The sequence below is a fragment of the Neovison vison genome, chromosome 3 (genome assembly GCF_020171115.1).
Source record: "Neovison vison isolate M4711 chromosome 3, ASM_NN_V1, whole genome shotgun sequence".
NCBI classification, from domain to species: domain Eukaryota; kingdom Metazoa; phylum Chordata; class Mammalia; order Carnivora; family Mustelidae; genus Neogale; species Neogale vison.
The window spans coordinates 29,052,334-29,080,020 of NC_058093.1; the positions used below are offsets into that span (position 1 = coordinate 29,052,334).

Below are 27,687 nucleotides of genomic sequence, written 5' to 3' on the forward strand. Positions count from 1 at the left end.
TGCCTACTTGTGATCTGTGTCTGTCAAATAAATGAATAAAATCTTAAAAAAAAAATAGATTCTAAAATAAGATATCACCGCCCAAAACACTTCTTCCATGAAGTAACAGTAACCTAGTATGTTACTGTTTCAACAGTTCTACAATACTGTTAACAATAGCACAATGCTATTATAAAACAAATCAAATGTACTCTAATTCTATTCATCAGATACCAAACCTGATGATTTCATCAAGATAATTAGCTCAGAAAGATGCGACCCTTTAACATTAACTGTCAGGAAAGTGCATTTAAACCGTAATGAGGCAGGTTCAGTGATTTGGTATATATGCCTCAGGAAGAGCCAATGGGATGAAGCTACCATCTAGGATTATAACTGAACCTCTAAGTCAGAATGTTATTGAGGCCAAATGAGAGGGCATCTTGCAGGGGCACCCTGGGCAGCATCCTGAGTGGAGAGCCACTCCTCCAGAGACGCAGGTGTGGCTGGAAAGGGAGCCTCATCCTTGCACGCCAGGCAAGGCACGTTCAAGGAAAACCTCGGGTTAAGCTATTTGTAGAGGACCTGCTTCTGGGTCTAGGTTGCTGTGTAGCTGAACAGTTCCCTCCTTGGGATCTATTGAAAGTTAGCCCTTGACATAAGAGAGTGGGGGTGGGAAGGAGGCAAAACAAAAGAAAACCAAAATACAGGAAAAACTACAAGAAGACACCATTTACGTAGTAGGGTGGGTCACATGAAAAAGACTGAAAATACAGAGCAACCAGAATGCACACATTGCTGGTGGAAATGCAAAATGGTACATCAGGAAGCAGTTTGATAGTTTCCTGTAAAGTGAAACATACTCTAGGAGTGAATTGCTGGGTCATATGCTAATATGCTATATTAGTATATGACCATGCTATATTAGCATATGACGCAGCAGCCCATTCCTGCACGCAAATTTTCATAGCAGCTGTATTCGTAGTAGCAAACACTTGGAAATGACCCAAATATCCAACAACTACTGAGTAAACAAACTGTGACATATCTGTTCAATACTACTTAGGTATAAAAAATAAGTAAACTGGGTGGCCTGGGAGGCTCAATCACTTAAGCGACTGACTCTTGACTTTGGCTCAGGTCATGATCTCAGGCGCCTGAGATCAAGCCCTGCATAGGCTCTCTGCCCGGTGTGGAGCCTACTTAGGATTCTCTCTCTCCCTCTCCCTCTGCCTCCCCCTGCCCCCTGTCCTGGCATACACACTTACATTCTTTCTTTCTCAAAAAATAAAATAAAATAAACTGATGCATGCAACAATATGGAGGAATCTTAAGAGCACTGTGCTAAGTCAAAGAAGCCAGAAACAAAGAACTATGTATTTTTTTTAAAGATTTTATTTATTTATTCATTTATTTGAGAGAGAGAGCGAGAGAGCTCAAGAAGGAAAAAGGTCAGAGGGAGAAGCAGACTCTTCTCTGAGTGGGGAGCCTGACACGGGGCTCGATCCCAGGACTCCAGGATCATGACCTGAGCTGAAGGCAGCCCCCCAACCAACTGAGCCACTTAGGTGCCCCAGAACTCTATATGTTATGATTCCACTTATATAACATTATAGAAAAGACAAACTGCCTTGTAGCAGTTACAGACTTCAGAAATCGGTGGGAAGTCCTGGCCTGAAGGAAGGATGGATGGTGAAGCCAAAAAGAGTAAAATATATTAGAAGATTGACAAATGTGACAGTGAATTCATCGTAGGGTCAAAGGTACCCTAACAGTTATAAAGTAATAATTAAATGATTTAGAAACGATTTTTAGTGTTTTTTTCCCCATATAAGGTGTTTCCTACACATTGTCCCTCCCTGAAAACAATGAAATAGATAGTACATGGCCAAACAAAAATTTTTGCCAGTTGTCAAAAGAAATTCCCAACACCATTATTTGATGATTTGTGGCACATCTCCAGATTTCTGGGTTTTCCTTTTCTTTCTTTTGTCTCAATATATATTTCAGGAGCATTTGGGTAGTGCAGTCCATTAATCAGCTGACTCCTGGTTTCGGCTTAGGTCATGATCTCATGGTCGTGGGATCGAGCCCTACATCAGGCTCTACTCTGAGCATGGAGTCCGCTAAAGATTCTTTCCCTCTCCCTCCCCTTCTGTTTCTCCTCCTGTTCTCGTGTGTGTGCTCTCTCTCTCCAAAATAAATAAAATCCTTTTAAAATAAAGGTCTATTTTATTCATACCACTCTAAATAAAACTGCATCCTTTTACTCTAGAATAAAATGGCCTACATTTATACTTACAGATTTCCTACGGATTACATAGCTACAATATACCTCAGAGACACAGCTATAAAAAAAAAAAAAAAGGAGATACTTCATAAAATGGAGTCTAGAAGTTCAAACTGCAAATTAGATTTTATTTTATTTATATGAGAAGCCAAATTCAAGACCAGGGTTATCCATCATAGCAATCAACCCGTAGCTAATTAATCCTTCGGAGATATCTGTAGGATCTTAAATTCAATGGAGATACCTGTAGTATCTCCTTAAAGAGAGTTGTCAACTCCCATCTAACATCTATCTTGACAACTCTCTCCCCTAATCCTGGAGATGGTAAACCAACTCCTCGGTATAAAAGATAACATATGTTGGGAGTCAAGAGCAATTTTTAAGGGAGGCAGCAATTAAGAATGTTTGCTAATTTAAAATCAATGTGATTGGGGCGCCTGGGTGGCTCAGCGGGTTAAAGCCCCTGCCTTCGGCTCAGGTAATGATCTCAGGGTCCTGGGATCGAGCCCCACATCGGGCTCTCTGTTCAGCAGAGAGCTTGCTTCCCCCTCTCTCTGCCTGCCTCTCTGCCTACTTGCGATCTCTCTCTGTCAAATAAATAAAATCTTTTTTAAAAAGTTATTAAAAAATCAATGTGATTGTTTCAGCCAAGATAAAGTAACATGGACTATATTTGCCTTCTCCCATGAAACAACTAAAAAATGAACAAAATATGAAATAATGATTTTCAGACACTGGACATCAGGCAGCATACGACAGTGACCTGAGAGATGGGAAACAAAAAATATGATTCTTGTGGTTGCCCAGCTTACTACCTGGAGAGAGTTTCTAGGCCAAGGCTCGAGGAACTGGACCCCAGGTGGAGCTTGGCAGAGCCCCTGAGCTAAAGAAGGGGAACTAGGAGTTGGGAGGTCAGGAATTCACAGGTGAATTCCCAAAGAAGAGCGCTCCACACAAGAGAGGGACAGGGAGAGGGCTCAGGAGAAATATGGCAGGTCCCTTTTGAGCCTTTGGCTGAATTCTGATCAGCACATGCATGAGAAAATCCTGGGGGTGACTAAGGGAACAATCCTCAGAACTTATATAGGGACAGGAATAGATTGTGTTCCCCCTAAAGTAGAAAAATGTATAATTCATGGGACTTCAGATGGAACATTCAGAGGGTTTTACCTTGATAGCAGAGAAAAATTAGTCCTAAAGTCTGTTCTAATCCCACCTAACAGAATTTAAAATCTACATGGTTGAAATCATTTATTTCCCTTCTTTGGAGATGGTTAACTTTCCATCTGGTCCCTCAATAAATATTCATTAAGTAACTGTGAAGTTGACTAGAGATGTTTACTTTGTCTAGATTTTGGCATCCAACCCCCCAGTTATACACATGCAAGGGAAGACATGGGTGAGAACATCACAGAAGTGGACTAAGGTGTATCATTTGTTGGGGAGCCAGAATATCTCATCCCCTTCAAGATCCTTCCAGCTGAACTAAGAATCAAGTTGTCATCAGACACAGAAGATCAAACCTAACAGTGTTCCTACTGGCAATCCAAACCATCATGGAAATTCCAAAGACAGGCAGAATGAGATATATATGTCATCCTGAACTAAGGAGAAGGGGGTTGGGGTCTGGGGTTTCAGAGGGAAGAAATGCAATTCACAGGGCAGTGAGCAGGACAAATGTTGGTAATTGGATATTTTCACTGCCATACAGATGGGTCACTCAGATAAAACTTATCTTGGGTAATAACCATTATTTTGGGAAAGACCCCCAATTTAAATTCTTCTAAGTAGTTCAGGGAAGGGCCAAATTCCCTGTTGAGCCTGCAGAGTCTTAATCGCCTTCAGCTCCAAACAATCATCATGCCAGAGTGACCCATCTCGGGCACCCTGCCCTGGGGCCCTCCACACTTGATTTCTATTTTCTCCTCTATCTTGCCTGTGTTCCATTTAGCAGCAGATGAATCCAGGATAAAAATAAAAAATCAAATGTCCCCCGTAAGTGTTTAGAGCATGCAATGGTGACTCTCATGGCACCTCGGAGGCAGGAGGCTGCTTTAGGATGAAATGGAACATTTCTTTCCCAGTTACTGGCTGTCCGAGACTCATTGAAATGGATGAGGAATGCAAACTTCCTACCTTTTATGAGATGTGTACAGCCACGTAAGTCACTGCCAATGATCTGGGTGATGAATGGAAGGTTTTGTGGTTTGGAGCAACGGCGGCAATGGCAAACAAGTCTTCCCCACAAAGAAGGCGCTCTTGACCCATGGCTGTGTACACCTGCTGCTGGGTAAGGGGCATTCCTGCTACAGACCAAGGAAGACTGGAGAAAGAAACACAAATCTGTTCAGAGTTGCATTCTGGATGACAATCTCAGGCTTCTCAACTTGGTCATTGCAAAAAAAAAAAAAAAAAAAAGCAGAGAAGGATATTCCTGAACTCGCTGATGGTAATACTGTGCCTTGTCACCCGGGACTCGGAAGAGCCAGCAGAAGCCACAAACCTCTCTGAAGAAAGAGCGTACTGAGAAAAATAGGAAGAGGTTGCAGAATGTGCTCAACTTTTGGCAAAGAGAATGAAGGAGGACAAAGAAAAGCACCAGGAACAGGTTGCCAAGGATGGCGGCTGTCCTCTCTGACAGCTTCTACCTCCAAGTCTGAGTTCAGTCAAAAATGAGATTTTTTAAAAAAACATTATTTTATTTATTTATTTGAGAGAGAGAGAGAGAATGAGAAAGGGGGAGGGTCAGAGGGAGAACCAGACTCCCCACTGAGCTGGGAGCCCGAAGCGGGACTCGATTCTGGGACTCCAGGATCATGACCCAAGCCAAAGCCGAAGCCAAAGCGAGCCACCCAGACACTCAAGATTTTTCCAAGAGTAACAAATAAATAAGATCAGACATCAGATCTCAAAAAAAAAAAAAAAAATCCAAAACAAAACAAATAAAAGTAAACAAAACAACGCCTCAAAACCAAAAAGCATGTATGTGAGGACAGCACCGGAAACTGTTCCCTTCCTCATTTTGAACAATGTGCCCATTGTTTGGTAGCATCACTGCACCCTTGTTATACGATGATCCACAAAACGTCATTCAGGCATTGCTCCTCCCAGAGACTATGCTGGTGATCTTTCCACCCATGGCATTTGCTCCCCATTCATTGTTGCTGTTCATTAACTGTGAATTTGAGAAATTCAGTCATATTGTTGGAATTATAAGTTAGTCCTCCAAGGCTGGTCTCATAAAACTTCTTTTGAAATTGTGGGTTTGGAAATGGAAGCTGGTTCTTTGGTCTTATTCTTAACCTCTCATTTACTCTAGTGCAAACCCTCTGTCATGGGTCTAGCCAAACTCTCTACCATCCTTCCAATCATCTGCAAATGCTCTAACAAGCTTCTAGATTGAGGTGTCTTGGGGGTACAGATTATATGCACAGGTAGGAGCACGGGCATAGAATCTAGCTTCTCTGTGGAGTGTCAAGCCTAATGTCCCACTTAGCTCCTATCTGACTTCAGTACTGGGCTGGGCTGGGTCTCTTTCTCTCTCTCTTTCCTTCCCTTCTTTCCCTTCTTTCTCCCCTCCCTTCTTCCCTCCATAATTATTTTATGATGGGAAAATTTATGTAACATCAAATTGGCCGCTTTCACCATTTGAAATGTACAACTCCGTAGCATTAGTGACTTTGTTATTAATTTTGTTACATAATTTTGATCGCTACCACTTTGTTACATAATTATGATCACTACCTCCTGCCAAATATTTCATCACCCCCAACAGATGGCTAATGTGGGAGGCTGTTTTTTTCCAGAGGGGACTTGCCGCAATTTCTTTGGAAACACATGTAATTAATTCCACAACTGGGCTTGCCATTCTTCCGTTAGGAATTGGAGTCTGATTTCCCCCACCAGGAATCTGGGAGAGCATGTCTCCCCTCTGACTAAAGAGCAAGGCAAACGTCTGAAGCAGGGTAATAAAAGATCAGGCAACTTTTGCCTTATTCTTTGGAACCTTCCTGGTTGCAGCCCTGAGCGGCCATGGGGTAAGTCCTACTACCCCAAAGCTGCTTTGCTACAAGGAAGCCAAGCCACGCAGAAAAGCCATGTGAGGACAGTCTGCAAGATAATCCTTGCCCCTGAGTCATCGGGCACTTCCAGATTCTTCCAGCCCTCGGCCTTTGAATCTCTCAGACTGAGGTCTCAGACACCATTAAAGAGAACCAAGCCATTCCTGCTGTGCCCACTCCGGACTCCCCTGTCTCACAGGATCCGTGCCCATAACACAGCCATTGTCAGTTTAAGTCGCTGAGTGTTTGGACAGCTTGTTACGCAACGGTAGTGGAAGTCTAATACAAATTGGTTTTAATGCCTAATGCTAGCTATGCTAGGACACGTGAGCTCCATTTACCCTTTCCTGCCTCTTGCATTATTATTGCCATACTGTGACTTATGGGATATACCTAGTCTTGCAGATGACCAAAATATATTTCTCATATACATTTGGTCTTTATCCATGGTTCCTGTCTCACAGCGCTCAAGGCCCTAGGAATTTCCTGAGCAGTAAGAACAATGGGAGAATCTTTTGCTATAATATTTGCTCTCTGGTCCTCAGTTCCTGAAACCACTCCAGAGCTGTAAAGGTGCAATGTGCATCATGTGGTTGCTTTCTTTCTTTTTTAAAAGATTTTATTTGGCAGAGAGGGAGAGAGCACAAGTAGGGGAAGCAGCAGGCAGAGGGAGAGGGGGAAGCAGGGTCTCCACTGAGCAGGGAGCATGAAGCAGGGCTCCATCCCAGGACACTGCAATCATGACCTGAGCCTAGCGCAGCCACTTAATGACTGAGCCACACAGGTGCCCACGTCTTATGTTTCTAATGAGCCCCTTTCCACCCCATCTGGGTTTACATTCATAAGGTAACGTTGGAAACACCTAAGAATGGAGGCTAGTTGCTAGGGGAACCAGCCATGAATAGAGGATTGGAATTTTCAGTCCCTACCCCTGATTTCCAGGGAGGTTGACTCAATCACCAGCGGCCAATGACTTAATCAACATGCCTCTGTAATGAAGCCTCCAGAAAAAACCCAAAGGATGGGGTTCAGAGAGCTTCCAGTTTGGGGAACCAGAAGGCTTCTGAAACATGCCACCATCCTGGGCCCAAAGTCCATGGGGACAGAAGCTCCTTTGTTCTGGACATTGTCCTGTGTTTCTCTTCATCTGGTGGTTGGTTTATCTCCTTTAAACTTCTTTGTAATAAACTAGCATCCTAGTGAGTAATTGGGTTTCTTGAGTTCTGGGAACTGCTCCAGCAAATTAATCAAAGCCCAAAACCTGGGACCCTCTGATTTAGAGCAGAGATAACAACCTGCTCTTGGGACGGGCATCTGAAGTCTAAGGATGGGGTCACGGGAACCTCCAAACTGCTGCTGGGTGGTCAGAAGCCCAGATCACCTGGGCTCAAGTTCAACATCTGCAGGGGTGGGCGGTAGTCTTGTGGGACTGAGCCCCTCACATGAGGAATCTGATACTGTCCCTCCGGGCCATAGATAGTGTCAGAATCGAGCTGAGCTGTAGGACACCCAGCTGGTGTCCAAGCACTACGTGGTGGTGTTCCCTCCCAACTCCCCACCCCACCGACTCACTGGAATTAGGTGAGCAGAACATCTTGTTTAAAATTACATTTTAGGGGCGCCTGCTGGCTCAGATGGTTAAGCATCTGCCTTCGGCTCAGGTCATGATCCTAGTGATCCCAGGGTCCTGGGATCGAGCCCCGATTCATGCTCCCTGCTCAGCGGGGAATCTGCTTCTCCCTCTTCATCGGCCTCTCCCCCTGCTTGTGCTCTCTCACACTTTCTATCATGTAAATAACAATTTAAAAATAAAATAAAATTACATTTTAATTCTATATATATCATAAGACTGCTGAAAGCAATACTCTGCTTTTTGGAGGCTTTTCTTCTTTGTTTTTCAATCTCTCACTTTGCCACCTTAGAATCTGGCAAATATCCCCAGGGAGAAACTAGCTGTGTGCTGGGAGTCCCCTCTAAGCTCTGCCAACATTCCTTCTAGTTTCTCTGTCCCGCCTTAAAGCCTGGACTTTCAACCTCCAGCCTGTTTTGAGAATTTCCAAATTCTCCCACCATGAAAATACCTGTAGGGATCAGCTAGACATTCTTTCCCCTCAGTGGCTTCATCCCTCTGGACCTGCTACCCGAAATGTGGTCTGTGGGCCAGAGGTCTTGTGGGGACCTGGGAGCTTGTTAGAGATGGAGAATTCCGGCCCTCCTCCAGACCTCCTGAATCAATACTTCCTATCCATGGTGAACAGAGCCCTGGCTTTAGATTAAACACAACACCCTGGTAAATTACAATAATGGTAATCATTACTCGAGTGATGAACTTTACTTATATTATCTTTCATCCTCACAACAGCCCTGTAAATTTGGTATGCATTATTCTTATTTAATTCTTGAGAACTGAGGCTCATTCAAGGGGTTATGTAACTTGCCCAGAGTGTCCTAGCTTGTAAGTAACAAAGCCAGGACTGTGTGTCCATTGCAACCCACAGGCTTTACTGCCCTGAATATTTTTATCTTATGACAAAAAATTCATTTAAAAAATTAAGACAGCACCCAGAAAAGTATAAAGAATAAAAGTCACATAAAATTTACCACCATTATTAATTTTGGCATGTATATCTCCAATTGTGTGTGTGAGAGAGAGAGAGAAAGGGAGGGAGGGAGGGAGAGTAGAATTGTTGAAATGGTTTTGTAACTTGTTTTTGTTTCTTCTTCATGAAACATTGTGAGCATTTTAATACAACCCTTGCTCTTTTCGCCATATCATGCTGCCTCTTGTTTCAATAAACTCTTTTGTGTCAGGGTCGGGAGCCCCATTCAAGTGTCAGAATGTAACAACACTCCCAGTTGCTCCCTTTTGCGTGGGGGACCCTCCCCTAGGAAGGGAGCAGAGGCTGCAGTGTTTCATCTCCTTCCTTTTTGGGAAAGACCTACCAGCAGAGAAGAAAATAGTCATTTATTTGTTGCAAAAAATTTCAAGTGTAGATGTGTGATGAAATATTTAGAGAAAAACATATTTGGTTCCTGAGAGCCAGAATGTCCTGCTCTGAAGAGCCGACAAGTTCCTTGAGGTGGCAGAAAGGGAGGCACTGGCAAGGAGGTCTGGTGGAAGGAAGTCAGTACAGAGCATTGTAGAAAGGAAGATGGAGTCGCTCGCGTCAAGCAGAGGCCTAAGTCAAGCAGTGGTGCGGCAGCTGAGGGCACTGTGGTTCAGACCAGGTCTGGCAGAGAGCCATCCCTGCTGACAACACACCCACAACTGAGAAGGAGCCGAAACAGAGCAGGTCTGCAAAGGCCAGACGCTATGTCTGACCACATCAGGAAGGCATCTGCAGCCAAAGGCTGTGCCCCACTGAACTCTGAACAGAACCGAGATCCTCCACGGTTTGGACACAATAAGCAGCAAGTGATGAGAGCGGACCGGCTGGACCTTTGCCTTATCTCAGGCCTTATCTCAGGGGCAGCTCAGACCCGCTGCACTTCTGATTCATTAACTTCCTACACCTAATCTATCTTGTTTGTTGTGTGAGTTGCTTGGTACCTTGCACGACTTTTTTTTTTTTTTTTTTTAAAGGAGGCTCCACACCCATGGTGGGGCTTGAACTCGTGATCCTGAGATCAAGAACGGAGCTAAGATCAAGAGTCAAGCACTTGGGGTGCATGGGTGGCTCAGGAAGTTGAGCATCTGCTTTGGGCTCAGGTCATGATCTCCGGCGGGGGAGGGGGTTAGTCCTGGTATCAAGCCCCGGATCTGGCTCCCTGCTCAGCACGGAGTCTGCTTCTCCCTCTTCCTCTGCCCCCACCCCCCACCCCCCAGGCTTGAGATCTTCCTTTCTCTCTCTCTCAGGTGAATAAATAAGTAAAATCCTTAAGAAAAAAAAAAAAAAGTCAGGCACTTAACCAACTGAGCCACCCAGGTGCCCCTCTTTGTGTAACTTCCTAGAAATCAAATTAAGCACGTGGTGAGATGCCATTGGGTTTGGAATCTTGAACCTGCTAATCATGTTAACCTTCCTTTGTGACTGAATGACACTGACATAGTGGAAAGACACAGCTCATGTGCAGGTCTACACAGCGTGCTCACAATCGTTCACAAGCGTTCATAATCACTGCAACTCCACTTTTGGAATTCTGGGCTCTGATTTTATTAGCTATATGACTCGGGAAGATTCTTTTTAATCTCTACCCCTCTGATTTTTAAAATATTAGGATAAGACTACAAACTGTAGTGTTGATGGGGGAATCAAATGAATTTAGAATACAGCCCAGACTGTACAGAAAAGTATCAGAACAGTGCCTGGCATGTAGCAAGCCCTCGAATGTTAATTCTTCCTCCTTCTCCCTTCTCTTTCTTCCTTCTCCTCCTAGGCTGATGAGTATCTTGAAATCAGGGCCCGTGTCCTGTATTCTTCCTCTGCCAGTGATTTTGAGAATCAGAGAACAGAGAAGACCTGTATCAGCTTCCTGGAAGAGAAGTCCCCGAGATTCCCTCATGCCCCATTCAAGGCCCCCTGAGATATGTAGGCAGGGGGCCTGAGACAAGGTTCTCCTGGCCCTGAGTTCAGGAAGAGCCAGATGCTCCCAGGAGACCATGAAGGATGTGGAAGTAGGAGAGAGGGGTGTGTGTGTGTGTGTGTGCGCGTGCACGTGCGTGTTGGGTGGGGAAAGAGCGAGTGGGAGCCACATCTAGGAGCCCTTCGGTCAGGAATAGGGGCCAGGTTTGTGGCCAGGCAGAAATGAGGGTATTTTAGGAAATGGCAGCAGGAGCCAAGAGCAGCTGAAGACCAAGTCGGGATCCTCACAGGCACTGGGCACAATGTCATTCCTTAAAATTAGACCCAGCCGCAGGGTACATACTGCAATTCTGACACAAACTCCTGACGTTAACCCAGACTGTACAGGTTAAGGTACTCATCCCCAGTGAGACAGTCCTCACTTCTCATGCCAGCTGTTAGTTTGGGGGTCCCCAAGCCACCTATGCTTCTGACCAATGGGCTACCATTCAGGGGTTCCCACAACTTTATGAGGCCTGATGATTCACCAGGATGATTCACAGAACTTGGGAAAGATCTATACATAAAATTAGAGTTTTACTGGGGGACCCAGGTGGCCGACTCTTGATTTTGGTTCAAGTCACGGTCTCAGGGTCCTGGAATTGAGCACCAGGTTGGGCTCCACGCTCAACAGGGAATCTGCTTGAGGATTCTCTCTTTCCCTCTCCTCCTGTCCCTCCCTCCCCGCGACCACAACTCTCTCCCCAGGGGTCCCACCTTCTTACTGACCATTACCCAGCTCTGATTATCAGTGTAATAGTGGGGCCCTCTCTACTTCCCATTTCTGCAGTAAAAATGTTCGTACTACTTTGTCCTTCTCCTCTTACTGCAAACCTGGCGGAAAGAACATGAAGTTCAGTGCCTGAGTTCTGGGGTTTGTTCCAAGTCTGTAGTTACCTCTCTGAACTTCAAGTGTAATGACCTCTAACTATTCCAGGAGGCTGTGGTATTCACATACATTTTTGTGAGTAGGAAGTCTTTTAAAAAAGAGGCAACAGGGCACCTGGCTGGCTCAGATGGTTAAGCAGTTGCTTTCGACTCAGGTCATGATCCTAGGGTCCTGGGATCGAGTCCTGCATCCGCTCCCTGTTCAGTGGGAAGCCTGCTTCGCCCTCTCCCACTCCCCCTGCATGTATTCCCTCTTTCACTCTCTCTCTGTGTCAAATAAATAAATATAATCTAAAAAAAAATGCAGTTTAGACTACACCATCTCTAAGGGGAAGAAAAGTAATTTGTCTCAGGTGAGATGCTCCGTCTTAGAGGTCAGCCAGTAGAGAAACCATCCCAGCAGCGCTGTGCCATGCTCACGGGCAGGAATATTGTGAATAAGACAGGAATTGGAGGTTCTTCCTTCACCCTCCCCCAGGAGCTGGGTGCCCACCCCCTCCTGCACCTGTGTGGCCACTGGCTGCATCTCAGAGTTGAATGAAACCACCAAACCAGGACTCAGAACTTTATCCGAAGAAAAGAATCCAGGCTCCTTGGGAAAGAAGTGGGGCTTTCCCAAGGGAGGGAAGTAGAATTTCCCTACTTTGAGACTTGAAGAAGAGCAGGCAGGCAGGACAAGCAACAAACCCAGTTCTGGAGAAGCCAGTTAGAAAGCTGTTCAAGGGTGCCTGGGTGGCTCAGTGGGTTAAGCCTCTGCCTTCGACTCAGGTCATGACCTCAAGTTCCTGGGATCAAGCCCAGCATGAGTCTCTCTGCTCAGCGGGGAGCCTGCTTCCCCCACCTCTCTCTGCCTGCCTCTCTGCCTATTTGTGATCTCTGTCTGTCAAATAAATAAATAAATAAATAAATAATCTTTTTTTTTTTTTAAAAGATTTATTTATTTATTTGACAGACAGAGATCACAAGTAGGCAGAGAGGCAGAGAGGTAGGCAGGCAGAGAGAGAGGAGGAAGCAGGCTCCCTGCTGAGCAGAGAGCCCGATGCGGGGCTTGATCCCAGGACCCTGGAATCACGACTAAAGCCAAAGTCAGAGGCTTTAACCCACTGAGCCCCCAGGCACCCTGATTATAACTTTTCCTAAAAGTTTTTTTTCCTTCTCAAAGATTTTATTTATTCACTTGACAGACAGAGATCACAAGTAGGCAGAGTGGCAGGCAGAGAAAGAGGGGGAAGCGGGCTCCCCGCTGAGCAGAGAGCCCAATGCGGGGCTCAATCCCAGGACTCAGGGATCATGACCTGAGCCGAAGGCAGAGGCTTTAACCCACTGAGCCACCCAGGTGCCCTAAATAATCTTTAAGAAAAAAAAAAAGGAAGAAAGAAAGAAAGCTGTTCGAGAAGCATCTGAATCACAGGGTCCTGAACGTCTAGGCTACCAGCTGCCCACCCTTGGGCAACTTGAGGGAGAACATTTGCTTCTCCTGTGTAGCAGTTCCCTTCTGGAAATGTCCTTTTGCTCAAGGAACATAGACTGTCCGCTCTGTTGGGCTTGTGAATGCTGAAGAGACGGAGTGGCACACAACATGGAGGGGTGTGTCCCTTCCCACCTCCTCCCGGGCTCCAGTGAAGATGAAGGGTCACCCTTGGGCGAACTGTAACCTTGAGCTGCAGGTGGTCATTGCAATCTCAGAGGACGACCCGGGGACAGCGCCTGAAAGCTACAAGGCACCAAAGCCCTGTTCTGCTGTGAAATGGAAGATCAAATCTGCTGAGTCTTATAAGTTAAAGGCTCCTGCTGCCAGATGCAAGATGGGAGCACTCGGCACACTCCCGAGCTATTGTATAAAAAAAGATGTTGGAATAATTAGATGTTATTTAATTTAATGATGCTGGAATAATTAGATATGTTAACACCTTAGTTCGCACCACAAATGAAAACTAATTCCAGATGGATTGGATTGCTCATTGTGAGAAAAAAATAATATGGCATATAAAAAACAAAACTATCAAATATAGGGTAAAAGATATGAACTTTTTTTCTGCTAACATTCTTGGGGTAGTCCCAAGCAAGATATGAAACCAAGAGGTCATAAAAGGAAAAAAAAATGCCAGGCTGGACCACACAGAAATGAACAAAAGATACCTTACATGCTACCAAGATAGAAGGAACAGATGTCTATAAAGTCTATAAAGCTGTATCATTGTTTTCAGTGATATGTAAATGCAAATGATTTCAGTCTGTGGATTAACCATAATTTAGCTCATCATTCCCCTACTGATAGGTGTTTATGTTGTTTTTAATATTTTACCGGTTCAAGAAATGTTGTAATAAATATCCTCCTGTATTTGTAATTTTTCAAATGTGCATGTATATTTGTAGAAGAAATCCCTGCCAGTAGGGTTACTCCTTCATAATGTAGGTGTGTTTTAAATTTTAACTGCTCTGTAGTAATTTCTATTCCTTTGAGTCACGATTAAGAGTCTGTTTCTCTGTATCTTCAGCTACATAGTGATATAAAGCTTTTGACTTTTGCCAAGCTTCTAGGTGAAAAGTGGTCTCTTAGGTAGTTTTGATTTGTCTCTCTTTCATTGCAAGTGAAGTTGAATATTTTTGTGTATGTTTAAGGCCATTTATATTTCCTCTCTTCTGAATTGTCCATTTATTATATCTTAATTTTACTCAATTTCATTTATTTTGTTTTTATAAAAATAATTTCTGCTATTTAAAGATTCTCTTGCTGGGTAAGAAAAAAAAAACCCAGCTACATGGTATTTATGAGAGATACTTCTAAATCAAAATAACTTAGAGTAATTGAAAATAGAGGGATGAATAAAGATATATCGAACACCTGGATAAAAAAATGAAGTAGGAATAACTATATTAAAACCAAACAAACTAAATCCAAAGCAATTTAATATCTCAGATTTATGAGGTGCTATGTATCAAGAATATATAATAATCATGAATAGTTCATGAATCTAACAACAGATTTCAAAATATAAAACAAAAATGGTTAGAAATATAAGAAAATTTGACGAACTCACAAATACATACTATTTTGGGGATACTTAAATGTAACTCTCAGAAGTTAACAAATCAAGTAGACAAAAGTAAATAAGGTTATAGAAGATCTAAATAATAAAATTAAGTTAATAAACAGAGGATATATCTTTTTAAAAAAACATATGAAATGTTCCGAAAAAGAAACAATTATGAGACTATAAAAGCATTTAGATAATTCAAAAGAGCAGAACATATACACTCTGACCACAATGTATTAGCTATAAACCAATAATAAAAGAATGGGAACTTTCAAAACAGAAAACAGAACTACAACTATTTATAAGAAAATAAAATCACCTTTCTGTAGGACTCTTCAAGTAAAAAGAGAATCCATGGAAATTACAAACATGAATGACAATAAGAGAGAATGTGTACTGAATCATCCTACAGATGAGTTCCAGCAGAAACTTAAAGAATGAGTTTTTCTGGCACACAATCAAAAGCAACCAGTCCTGGGGGGGGGGAAAACCAGCAATGCGGCCAAAACCCACTAGAAATAATAGACAATAGAAATCATTTCATGTACAACCCAGATATTGGAGTTATTAGCTATAATTCTTTTTTTAAAAAGATTTTATTTATTTGACAGAGAGAGATCACAAGCAGGCAGAGAGGCAGGCAGAGAGAGAGGAGGAAGCAGGCTCCCCGCTGAGCAGAGAGCCCGATGCGGGACTCGATCCCAGGACCCTGAGATCATGACCTGAGCCGAAGGCAGTGGCTTAACCCACTGAGCCACCCAGGCGCCCCTAGCTATAATTCTTAAAACAACTATGTTTACAAAATGTAAGGGGATAATTAAAGATGAAACGAAGAATTCTGACGTAAAATAAGAAATATAAAAAGGACATAGATCTGAAAAAAATCTAATCAAAATTAAAAACTGAAAAATACAGTTGCTAAAATTAAGAATTCAGTGGACAGATTTAATAGAGTTAGACACAACTGGATGTAGAATTAACGAGCTAGAAAAGACAAGAGGATTTTTAAAAATGCAGAAGAGAGGGTAAGAGACAGGAAGGATCTCTTGGAAGGTCTAACACATGTATAATCTGAAGAAGGGAGGTGGAGAAAGAAGAATGGTATAGAAGAAATATTTGAACAGGTAATGTCTGAAGAACTCCCAAACTGATGAAAGATTTCCAGTCACAGATTTAAGAGACCTCATGGCCGGGGCGCCTGAATGGCTCAGTGGGTTAAAGCCTCTACTTTGGGCTCAGGTCATGACCCCAGGGTCCTGGGATCAAGCCCCGCATCGGGCTCTCTGTTTGGCAGGGAGCCTGCTTCCCTTCCTCTCTCTCTGCCTGCTTCTGCCTACTTGTGACTCTGTCAAATAAATAAAATCTTTAAAAAGAAACCCCATAGCCCCAAATGGCATAAATAAAAACATAAATTCACACAGCCTCGTTAACCGACCCTCTCATTGTTGCCCCTTTGAACCTAATACCCCGTGTCTCCCTCTGGCTCCTTATAGTTAACCAATTCTGCCAATGTTCTTGGAACAAGATTTACCATCTGTTGTACCTGAGTTTTCGGGTCCAAGAAACACCAAGGAGCCAACACCAATGCAATCACATGAGGGTTTATTTGACAAGCTTAAGCTTGGGCCCAAGTATACCCGACACAGCAGAGTAGGGACTTGGACCCCAAGCTTAGTTAAGGCAGGGGTATTTATGGGTTCCTGTTACTAAAGCAGGGTGGGGGTTTCTGAAACCAAAGCAGGGTGGGGGTCTTTAGAACTAAAGTAGGGTGGGGCTTCCTGAAACTAAAGTAAAGTAGGGGAAAGTTCAGTCCTTGGGCTCAGGGGTCTGAGATGGCTGTACTTATGCTGAGGCTAAACCTGAGGTGGGATGGCCTTAGTTTTTCTCAGCCTCCACATTTCCCCCTCTCAGAGGAACCTAAGGAAGGACCCAATCAGGGGTCCAGGCTGGTCTCAGGAACAAGGTGTGGTGGTTGGTATTGCTGACTGAGGACCATGAGCTTAACTGTACTGACTCTGTCTTTGACAAAAGTAAGCAACATTAGTGGCATACGTGAAAGTGGTGCAGTCTTAGCTTTAGGGTATTGTCCTTGTCGGGCTGACTTTTCCATTCTGGGACGAAGTCCTTGGGAATGGTGTGTGGGTCAGCTGGCTGGACATGGGTGTAGTGGACCCAGGGAGTAATCCCATTGACCTTGAGAGCAGTGGGAGTGGTCAGGATCATGATGTAGGGTCCCTTCCAGTGAGGATCCAAGTTTTCCACTTGGGGGCAGAGCATCCAAACCAAGTCCCTGGGTTGGTAAGGATGTGGTTCCAGCTCCATCTCTGTCTCAGTGTGGGCAGTCCGGATCCCTGCGTGGGCTCCTTTGAACATTATTTCAAATGGGGTCACCTTGTTTAAGCAGGGTGTACATCGCACCCTGAGGAGGGCAAAAGGAAGTGGGTCCACCCATCCACCACCAGTCTCCAGAATTAGCTTTGCCAAGGTCTCTCTCCTTGCCCAGAGCTCTGGGCCCGGTAAGCACAATGTAGCCCCCAATTAGTGTCCACGGCTTTGGCCAATGCCTGTGAGACTGAAATCACAAATGCAGGGCTGTTGTCTGATCCAATTGCGAGAAGTAACCCAAACCTCTAGTAGCTTTTTGGCTACCACTCCTGCCATCTCATGTTTTGCAGAAAAAAAGCCTCTACCCAGCCTACGGTCCGTATAGATGTTGGCGATCTTACCATTGGCCATCTGCAGTGCCTTGGTGAGTCCAAACAGCTCCACTTTTTCCACCGAGGTTCCGTGTGGTGGGCTGTCGTCCAGAGTTCCTGCTGAGGAGAAACCACCACAGTCCCCGCATACCTCTTTCTATCGACCACGTAGCTACTCCCGTCTGTGAACAGAGTCATCTCCTCATCCGGGAGGGGAGTGTCTCTGAGATCCGGCCTTATTCCTGTGACCTGGGTTAGGACCTCTCCACAGTCATGCGGGTGGTCAGTCAGCTCCTCTGGCAGCAACGTGGCTGGATTTAGCACTGCCGGGGGCCAGAAAGTCACTTTTGGTTCATTGAGGAGGAGGGCCTGATACCCCGTCACTCGGGCGTTTGTCATCCATGGGTCTGGTGGAGTCTGGAGAAGGGCCTCGATTGCGTGGGGGGTGGTCAAAATAAGATTTTGACCCAAAGTCAATTTACTTGCATCCTTGACCAGAAGGGCCATGGCAGCAATTATGTGGAGGCAAGGGGGAATCCAGCTGCTACTGGATCTAGTTTCTTGTTAAGATAGGCTATTGGCCTTTGCCGAGGCCCCAGAGTCTGAGTCACAACTCCTTTGGCCACCTCTGCCTCTTTATCCACATACAAGTGGGAGGGCTCGGTAACATCTGGGATGGCCAGTGCTGGGACACTCAGTAAGGCTGTTTGTAATTCCCCAAATGCTCCATATATGTGGGGCTGACTACTGGCAAAGGCAAGATCATCTAAACGAGTTATCCGGCAACTTCTCTGAAGTTTACCTCAAGTTGTCTAGTTTAGGTAAACAAGCATTTTAAAACAATTAAATCTAGAATTTAACATCCATAAAGGTGTGTTATTAAAACATAATTTTTCTCTCTAGAATAACCCTCATTTCCAGAGATAGTCAAATCAAGACTAATTTATTTGAAAAACAATCCAGTTTTAACATACTTGGCCTAATTATCTACATAAGCTCAGCAAGAACAGTAAGTGTGATCATATAGATCTTTTAGAATCTGCTCTGCTGGAACTTCTTATAAGGAATCTCTAGGTTGAACTTTTAGTAGCCTCTCCAGGCCAGAAGCCAAGACACGTAGTTGCCATCAGACATGCCTGTAATACCTGTCGATGTGGGTGAATTCCTCTTCCTGAGGTCCTGCCTCTACCAGGAAATGATATTCTTTACTCACCTGGGGAGGCTGCTGGCAACTCTGTGAGCAAGGTATCAGGCCAACAGTTCCAAAGGGCTTTACGGCTCTATGTTTTATAAAATCAACCTTAGTTCCTTTAAGCTGTCTGGTCATACCTGAGTCTTTTCAAATATGACATTCCAGTCAAAGCCTTGGTAAAATAACCAGTGTTTCCAATGGTGTCCTGTTACAAGGAGAAAAGATTCTTATTGAACTCACATAGATGATTGATTGCCATGGAAGAATGAATACTTGCTGAGATCTTTTGGTTTCAGAAGGTTCAGATAGGGGTGCCTGGGTGGCTCAGTGGGTTAAAGCCTCTGCCTTCGGCTCGCTCGGGTCATGATCCCAGGGTCCTGGGATCGAGCCCCACGTTGGGTTCTCTGCTCCGCAGGGAGCCTGCTTCCTCCTCTGTCTCTCTCTGCCTGCCGCTTGTGATTTCTCTCTCTCTGTCAAATAAATAAAATCTTTAAAAAAAAAAAAGGTTCAGATAGAGAGAAAAATTGAATACCTTGATTCATTTACAAATGAATACTTTTAAATCTCTGTAAGTTACAGATAACTTAAGAAAAAGTTTCCCTAGTCTGGAGGGACAAACATTACAGAACCAGTCATGTTTAAAATAAGACAAAACATTAAGAGACACAACATTACAATCTTTCAGTTCCCATGTTACTAATTCTGGTTTAGTCTGAAGGCAGCTTTTACTTCTGTAAATTCTTATCCATTTCAGTTCCGGATTTTAAATATCAAAGACCTGTATTTGTCCTGAAAGTCTTCCCATATGAATTTCCTTTAAGGTGAGGTCATCTTTCAAGAGAATTAAAACAATTACAAATGACAAAAACTCAGAGTAGATATGGTTAAATATCAAGTGATGACCCTTATCAAAATATTAAAATTTTAGGAAATGTATAGAACCTCTAGAGTAGTTACAGCATTTACCCAAATGTAACTCAAGGTTTATCATTGGTTTAGCAGTACTCCCTGAGTAACTTAGCATATCAAGAAAAAGCCTTACAAGTCAAAGAGATCTCATTTACAATTTTGGGCAGGCAAAGAGAAAACCATTTACATTTTCTTAACAGCAGATCGATTAATCTAAGAAAACTTTGTCCTTTTATTTTTTTTTTAAGATTTTATTTATTTATTTGACAGACAGAGATCACAAGTGGGCAGAGAGGCAGGCAGAGAGGAGAAAGCAGGCTCCCTGCTGAGCAGAGAGCCTGATGCGGGGCTCGATCCCAGGACCCTGAGATCATGACCTGAGTTGAAGGCAGAGGCTTTAACCCACTGGGCCACCCAGGTGCCCCATCTTTGTCCTTTTAAGCAGAGAATTTCAGTTTTATACCAATGTACCTTTAAAACCTATTCATTTCAATCTTAGTCCGTCCTGACCATCCTAAATTTCATTTCAAAGATTTCCCTTTACAAACCTTCTACAACTTTCCTTTGCATTCAGGTTTTGTCCCAAGTCATTTCCTTCCAAACAACCATCTCATTTAGGACAAAATTACTTTCTTTTACTTTCGACAAAAGGTACTCCCACTCCTTAAATCTTTCTTATATATTGCCTACTTTGCTACATACAGAGTCGCTTTCTTTATTTCCATCACTCTTTTTTTTTTAACATTTTATTTATTTATTTGACTCAGAGAGATCACAAGTAGGCAGAGAGGCAGGCAGAGAGAGAGGGGGAGAAGCAGGCTCCCCGCTGAGCAGAGAGCCCGATGTGGGACTCGATCCCAGGACCCTGAGATCGTGACTTGAGCTGAAGGCAGAGGCTTAACCCACTGAGCCACCCAGGTGCCCCTATTTCCATCAGTCTTAGTTACACTTAGCATTTTGTACTTTTAGAAACACCTTAAAAACCTCTAGTCAGTTATTAATCTGTTGTGAATGGTTATAACAGAATTCTTTAGATGTCAATTTATGAATCAGTTAAGCACAAAGCATGTTTACTAACAGATTTAAATATTATTTTCTTTGCCGTAAGAAGTCAAAAGCACAAACCTATGTTCAGTAATCAATAACTTAGCATTTTATCCTCTTTGGAAAAGACGTAAATGTCCAACAAATTTAATTCCATTTGTTATCCAAGCAAAACTTTAAACTTTCAGGTTACCAAAGACTTTGAAAGCGATCTCAGCAATTACCCATTAAAACTTTGAGACAGACAATTAACCATCAGTTTGGTCATTTCTTTGCTAACAGATTTTAACAAATAACACGAGCTTATTTGACCTTCAGTAAACTTTGAAGTTTCGCGTTTACTGCTAGTAACTTAAAAGACATGTATATCTTAATTAAACCAACAAACTTAACTTAGTTCACATACTGATTTACGTTCCACCTGGGCCCACTCCACTTTGAATTTTTACCTGAGACACGGGTGGGAAGATCTGGATTGGGGGGTGTTAGGTCCAGGGGGTGCTCTTCTTGCTCCTTGACAGTGAAGAACAGAACAAAGTGCCACCAGAGTGCAGAGAAACGGTTCCCAGTTCTAGAACTCATCAGCTCCAAGAGAGGAGGAGACGCCATGCTTTCCACCAGCAAGGTTGGGGGGGGGTGGCTAGGTAGTCCCCGTCCGGCCAGAGAGGGCAAGGAATGTCCCCAAAACAAAGGTAGTTTCAGCAGCTGCTTGGGCATATTCCTTAAAGTCTCTGTCTTGAGTTAGACTAACCCCAGTTGGCTCCAGTTATAGCCATTAACACACGAAATGAGTGAGGAAGAAGCCCCACATCTATTAGGAGGAACGGAGAGGCGAAAGCCCCTTACTCTCTGCTTGCCTCATTTCTCCAAACACAACAACAACGCAACAGACAACAAAAAGACAGGACAAAGACAACCGCAGATCTAGCGGCCCACCCGGGGTCATCCAGCATTAAAGGATGGCCATTCAGACATGCAGAAAGTCCGAAACTTTCCCTTTCGTATGTCCGTGCTCAGGTTATGAGCTCTTTCCCTAACGTCCGAGAAGTGGTCAATCATCCGAGTCAGAGGAGTTGTCTGCGTCTGTCCCATCACGTCCTCAGTCCACAACAAAACAAATACACTTACAACAATTAACAAGAACACACTCACAAAGACAAACGATCCGGCACGGCCGCGGAGACAAAACTGGAAGGAAGTTAAGGGAGAATCCGGCTGTAATGGCAGCGGGCTCTCTTCACAGATGAGGACCTCATCCTCTGGGCCCGACCGCAACAGCAGCCGAGCCTCCAGATGAGGACCCTGTCCTCCACAGATGAGGACCTCATCCTCCAGGCAGGAGCAAGGGACGTCTCCACAAGACCCCCGGGTCGACGACCCGCCACGTGTCCGCTTGAGCCAATGTCGACTTCAGATACTCGGATACTCAGACTCGGCCCGACCACGACAGCAGCCGAGCCTTCAGATTGGAATTCCTACAGGTAAAAATGCAGATTGAAGCTCCCTAAAAGTTTGCACGCGAATAGATTAAAAAAACAAAAACAAAAATGAGTGCACTCACCAGCCGGGGCAGGACCCTCTGGGTCGGAGTCCTGGGGTCTCTGAGATCTGGGTGGAACCTCCAAATGTTGTACCCAAGTTTTTGCATCTGAGAGACCACCCAGGAGCCAACACCGATGCAATCACACGAGGGTTTATTCGATGGGCTTAAATTTGGGCCCAAGTATACCCGACGCAGCAGAGTAGGGACTCAGACCAGAGCTTAGTTAAGGCAGGGGTATTTATGGGTTCCTGCTACTAAAGCAAGGGGGGGGGTCTTTAGAACTTAAGTAGGGTGGGGCTTCCTGAAACTAAAGTAAAGTAGGGGAAAGTTCAGCCCTTGGGCACAGGGGTCTGAGATGGCTGTACTTAAGCTAAGGCTAAACCTGAGGTGGGGTGGCCTTAATTTTTCTCAGCCTCCACACCATCCTGCTTTTACCTTTCTGAAATAGAAATAACTTTTTAATATACTTTGAATATATAAGAGACAAAAGATTCATGAAACGCTACTCTTTCTTCTTGGCAGTGTTTTCTGGACCATTTTACTCTTTTCCATCTTATTAAAAAATAATTCTGGTCACAGTCCCTAAATCCGGGCTCAACCTACAGCTGGAAAAACTCTGCCTTAGCTGATTTAGGAATGTGGAGGGAATAGAATTGCATTAACAGACACCTAATACTTAAATTTGTTGGCTTGTCTTTCACCGGCCAGGAATCAGATGACCTTGGACAAGGGGCTGTTTTTCTTGCTGTGCTCTGCTTTGTTTCCTTTATTTTCTTTTCTTTTCTCTCTTTACTGGGAGCTCAGACTCCTGGATCAACTCCGGGGCCTTGGGGCGGGGTTGGAGGGGTAGGGTGGGTGTGCATTAGGAAAAGCCAGCGGCCAGTTAAATCCCAGCAGCCGGTTCCTGCTCTCTGGGAAGTGAGAAGCACCGGGGCGAGGGCACTGGGCGGTGGCGAACCTGTAGGTCAGGCAAGAGCCGGGCTCTCTGGCTGGAGCTTCCTGGCCTTGGAAGCGCCCCGGGCTTCTAGAACTTTGCTGGACTGCGAGTCAAAGTACAGACCAAAGAACTTCACGTTCTCGCTGCGAGTCCGCGGAAATGCAAGGTGGGGAGTCGGAGCAGCAGCGGGCGCCGTCGGCGCTCGGGGCGGGGGGGGGGTCTGGGTTAATCCCGGGGCGCATCCTCTGCAGTGGCGTTGGCCGGCGCCTCCCCTGGGCCGCAGGCCTACCGCTGGAGAAGGCGGCCTATGTGTGTTCTTCGTTAGGTCCCGTTGGAGAGACCGACGACCGCAAGGGAAAGTGAGCAAGTAAGGGGCCTGGCCGGCGTTCGCCCGGCCCACTCCCGGCCTCTGGCGCCCTTGAACCCGCCCCTCCGGGTAGATCTCTGAGCGGGCTCCAGGCGCTCTTCACTCGCGGTCCAAAGGCGCGGCGGCGCGGGCAATGGATCGCGTGGCTGCTCTGCGGGGCGCGAGACTGCGGCGGGCGCTGCTGGGGCCGCGGGTGGCCCTCCCAGGCCTCTGCCCACACGGGGCCAGAGCCAAGGCCGCCATCCCCGCCGCGGTCCCGGTTACCGCCGAGACTCCTGGAAACGGGCCTGGCGACCAGAGGCTGCGGACCCTGGAGGAGCTTCCTGGGCCCCGACCGCTGCGCTTCCTCTTCCAGCTGTTAGTGCAAGGCTACGTTCTGCGGTTACACAAGCTCCAGGTAACAGAGCCGGCCTCGAGACCGGGGAAGGGGGGAGTGGGGGGAGTGGGCACCAGGACGGAGGAGCAGGAGATGGGGAGATGTTGGACAAAAAAGTGAAGGACACGAAAATTTAGCTCAGGACCGACTGGAGCTATGGTCCTAGGTTGGACGTCGGTAGGGATCACGTGTAAAGGGTAGACAGAACTCTTTGAGCTGAAGTGAGTAGGTGTAGAGCGGTAGGCACCAGGGAGGAGGTGACTTGGGAAGCCAAGTTCAAAATGCACAGAGGTTGAGAGAGGCGGGAACTGTCTTGGTAACAGAATGGCAGGTCCCAGTGTCTACCCTGTCAGATGTGGTAGAACCACTATTTAATTCTGGGGTGGTGTTGGCTACCACAGACTTCTTCCAAAGGAAATGGCTTTGGGGAGGATTATGGACATCTAGCAATTTGCAAGATAAGTTTTCCCATAGGGAGAAAAATGTCACTTCTGGGGGACTGAAAGCAAAATCATAGACGTTCAGGAAAAGGTGCATTTTGTTGCTGTTGTTATTATTAAGGAATCAATGTCCAGTAAGGAGAGTTTATTCAGGGGAACACTGAGGCAGGGATGGATGGATATCCCACTGCGAATGGACAGAGACTGGAAAGCCCAATGTGGGTTAAGGTGGAGAGGTTTTAGGAGATGAACTGAAGAGACTCAGCTGGGATCTGTCTTCCCAATGACTATTACAAAGTACAGACATACCGACTCTGCCCCAGGCATTTTTTCAAAGGGCTGGGATTCACTGGGAGGTGGCCAGTGTCTTCATGGTTTATATGCCCCCTTGCAGGAGAAGGAGGACAAGGCTCTGAATGAGTCAATAAACTGCTAATTTCAGAAAGGGAACTTGAGTGCAGTAGGACGGACTAGACGGGAGAGGTAGAGAGGGCCTCAGGGAACGAAGGCTGGGGAGTGGCCTGTCTGAGCCGCCCTCCAGACAAAGCTGGACCAGGATTGAGGTTGAAGTGACTCTGGAGTGTTGAAGCACTAACCGGACTAATTTCAGAGCCTCTGCTCCCACCGGGCTGCTGTCCTCTCCTGGGGTCTTCCCTGTTAGCTCCTGTTCCTGAAACTGGGTGGGCAGCTCCCAAGGTACTCAGAGATGGTTAAAAAAGCATTCCTTCCAGGCTAAGCGTCAAGAAACCAAGTAAGCCAAGAAACCAGAATCCTGTAAACTTTTCCTATGTGATTTAACCTCTGGAAATGTGAGAGGCCCAGTGAATGCCCCAGGGGTGGGGACAAAGGATTTCTCACCACTTCTTAGGGAGAGTTTACTGCAAGGTTTTGCTTAGGATTTTCTCTGGAGCAGTAACTACCAAAGAAATTCTAGACCATCCAAAGAGGTGTAGGAGGAAGCAGGAGAAACCTGGGAATGCGTAGCTTTTTATTTTATCTTATTTTACTTTATTTAAAATTTATTTATTTCTTTGAGGGAGAGAGAGAGAGAGCCAAGGGAGAAGCAGAGGGAGAAGGAGAGAGAGAATCTCAAGCAGACTCCACTCCGAGTGTGGAGCCCTGAGATCATGACATCAACTGAAATCAAGAGTTGTCTGCTTAACTGACTGTGCCACCCAAGAGCCCTAGGCATGTGTAGCCTTTTAAAGGAGCGGCCAGGGCTAGGATTCAGGAGAGCCCCCTGGCCTCCAGCCCCTAGATCCCAGAGATCTGGAGTCACATGAACCTTCCCAGGGCATCAATGGAAAAATACATTAGCCCTTCTCACAACCTGCGACTGGTGTGAATTCATGAAGAGTGGAGGGCTGCACATCTATTAAACCCAGTTAGTACCCCTACTGAAAAGGAAGATACATTTCAGGGACACATACTGTATCAGTTCAAATTTATTTGGTTGCTACTCCCACTGGCTTCAGGTAGGCTTATTGGCTCCTATAACCAAAAAGTGTAATAGTTGGGTCCCATTAGCTATGTCGTGTGCTCTGGACATTCATGAGATGATCAAAGCTATAGTTTTTGTTTTTTGGCATGTGCCTTGGCTCTGCTGTCTTGCAGAAGTTAGATGACTAACCTGGGCTACCTACCCGTCTCTGAACCCATCACAGTGGCCAGAGACATACTCTAATTAGCTTAGACACATACAGGCTCACCCCTAAATCTGGGATTGGGGTCCCTCCCACCTAAACCAGGTGAGTACTGCACAAGGCATACGAGTGGAATTGCTCTAAGGGCAGCTGACCATAAGACCCCCTGTACCCTCAGTTGTCAAAAACCGTGTATCACATGCAAAAATCATAAAATCAGCTCAGGGAAGCATTGCAGGGCTCAAGGGATAGAGTGGGGATTGGAACATGTGAAAATTGTGCTAGCCCATAAATGCAGTTCCCTTCTCTAGCTAACTAAAATAATACCAAGTGCTGGAAAAATGAAATGTGAACGTACATTAAATTTATAAGTAGATTTAAATTAATTTCTTTCAAAGATGTCAGCTGAGAGAATGATGAGACTGGTTACATATTCCATTGCTCTAATTGGGGACTGTCTTGGCTGGGGACTCCTCGTGTGCCCCACAGTGCCCTGTGCACATAATTGTCATTTTATATGCATGTTTCTCTCTCTCTCTCTTCTTTTTAACAATTACACATTTTTTTTCTTATGGTGCGAACTCTAAGATCTACTCTCTTAGAAACGTTCAAATGTGTCATAAGTATTAATAATTACAGTCACCAGGCTGAGCCTTACATCCCCAGGATGTAATTTATGTTGTATTTATTTTGTATCTGGAAATTTGTATCTTTTGACCCCCTTCACCCATTCTGCCCCCTCCCACCTGTGGCTTCTGGCAGCCACCAGTCTGTTCTGTGTATCTATGAATTTGGTTTTGTTTGCTTTGTTTTTAGATCCCGCATGGAAGAGAGATCAGTCAATATTTGTCTTTCTCTGGCTTATTTCACTTAGCATGATGCCCTCAAAGTCCATCCATTTGTCATAAATGTTGAGATGATCTTCTCTTGTGTGGCCAAATAATATTTCATTGTATATATACCGTAACTTCTCTACCAGTTCATCCCTTAATGGACACTTAGATTGCTTTCAGGTCTTGGCTCTTGTAAATAATGCAGCCATGAGAACGGGTGCCTAGATCTTTTTGGTTAGTATTTTTGTTTTCTTTAGATAAATACCCAGAGTGGAATTGCTGGATTACAAGGTAGTTCTATTTTTGATTTTTTGAAGAACCTCCCTAGGGACTGTACCAGTTTCCATCCCCACTGAGAGGACGCGAGGGTTCTCTTTTCTCCAGGTCCTCACCAACACTTATAATCTTTCGTCCTTTGGAGGTTCATGCTTCTTTTTTTTTTTTCTTTAATAATTTTTATAAAGATTTTATTTATCTATTTAAGAGAGAGTGAGTGAGAGCTTGAGCAGGGGTGGAGGGAGGAAATGCAGAGGAAGAGGGAGAAGCAAACTCCCCACGGAGCAGGGAGCCCAACGTGGGGCTCGATCCCAGGACCCTGGGATTGTGACCTGAGCCGAAGGCAGATGCTTAACCAACTGAGTCCTCCAAGTGCCCCTTTTTGAGGTTTATTCTAACAGGTGTGAGATGCTATCTCATTGTGGTTCTGATTTGCATTTCCCTGATGATGAGTGATGTTGAGAGTCTTTTCCTGTCCCTGTTGGCCATCAGTATGTCTTCTTGGGAAATATGTTTACTTGGATCTTCTGCTCATTTGTGAGGCTGATGATATTTTCTATTGTCTTTTTAGTCTTTATTTTATTTCTTTTCATCCTGATCTTTGTTGTTTTCT

The 27,687-nt window shown here is 44.9% G+C and overlaps 1 protein-coding gene across 1 annotated transcript in view; it reads left to right on the forward strand.

Annotated features, from left to right (window-relative positions):
- The first annotated feature begins 22,977 nt into the window (after positions 1-22,977).
- Positions 22,978-27,687, forward strand: part of LOC122902315 (sterol 26-hydroxylase, mitochondrial) — a 34,998-nt gene continuing 30,288 nt past the window's right edge. The window contains exons 1-2 of the mRNA XM_044241612.1: positions 22,978-23,305; positions 23,465-23,903. Coding sequence (XP_044097547.1) covers positions 23,640-23,903 — 264 coding nt within the window. The 5' untranslated portion in view covers positions 22,978-23,305; positions 23,465-23,639. The remainder of the gene's footprint in view (positions 23,306-23,464; positions 23,904-27,687) is intronic.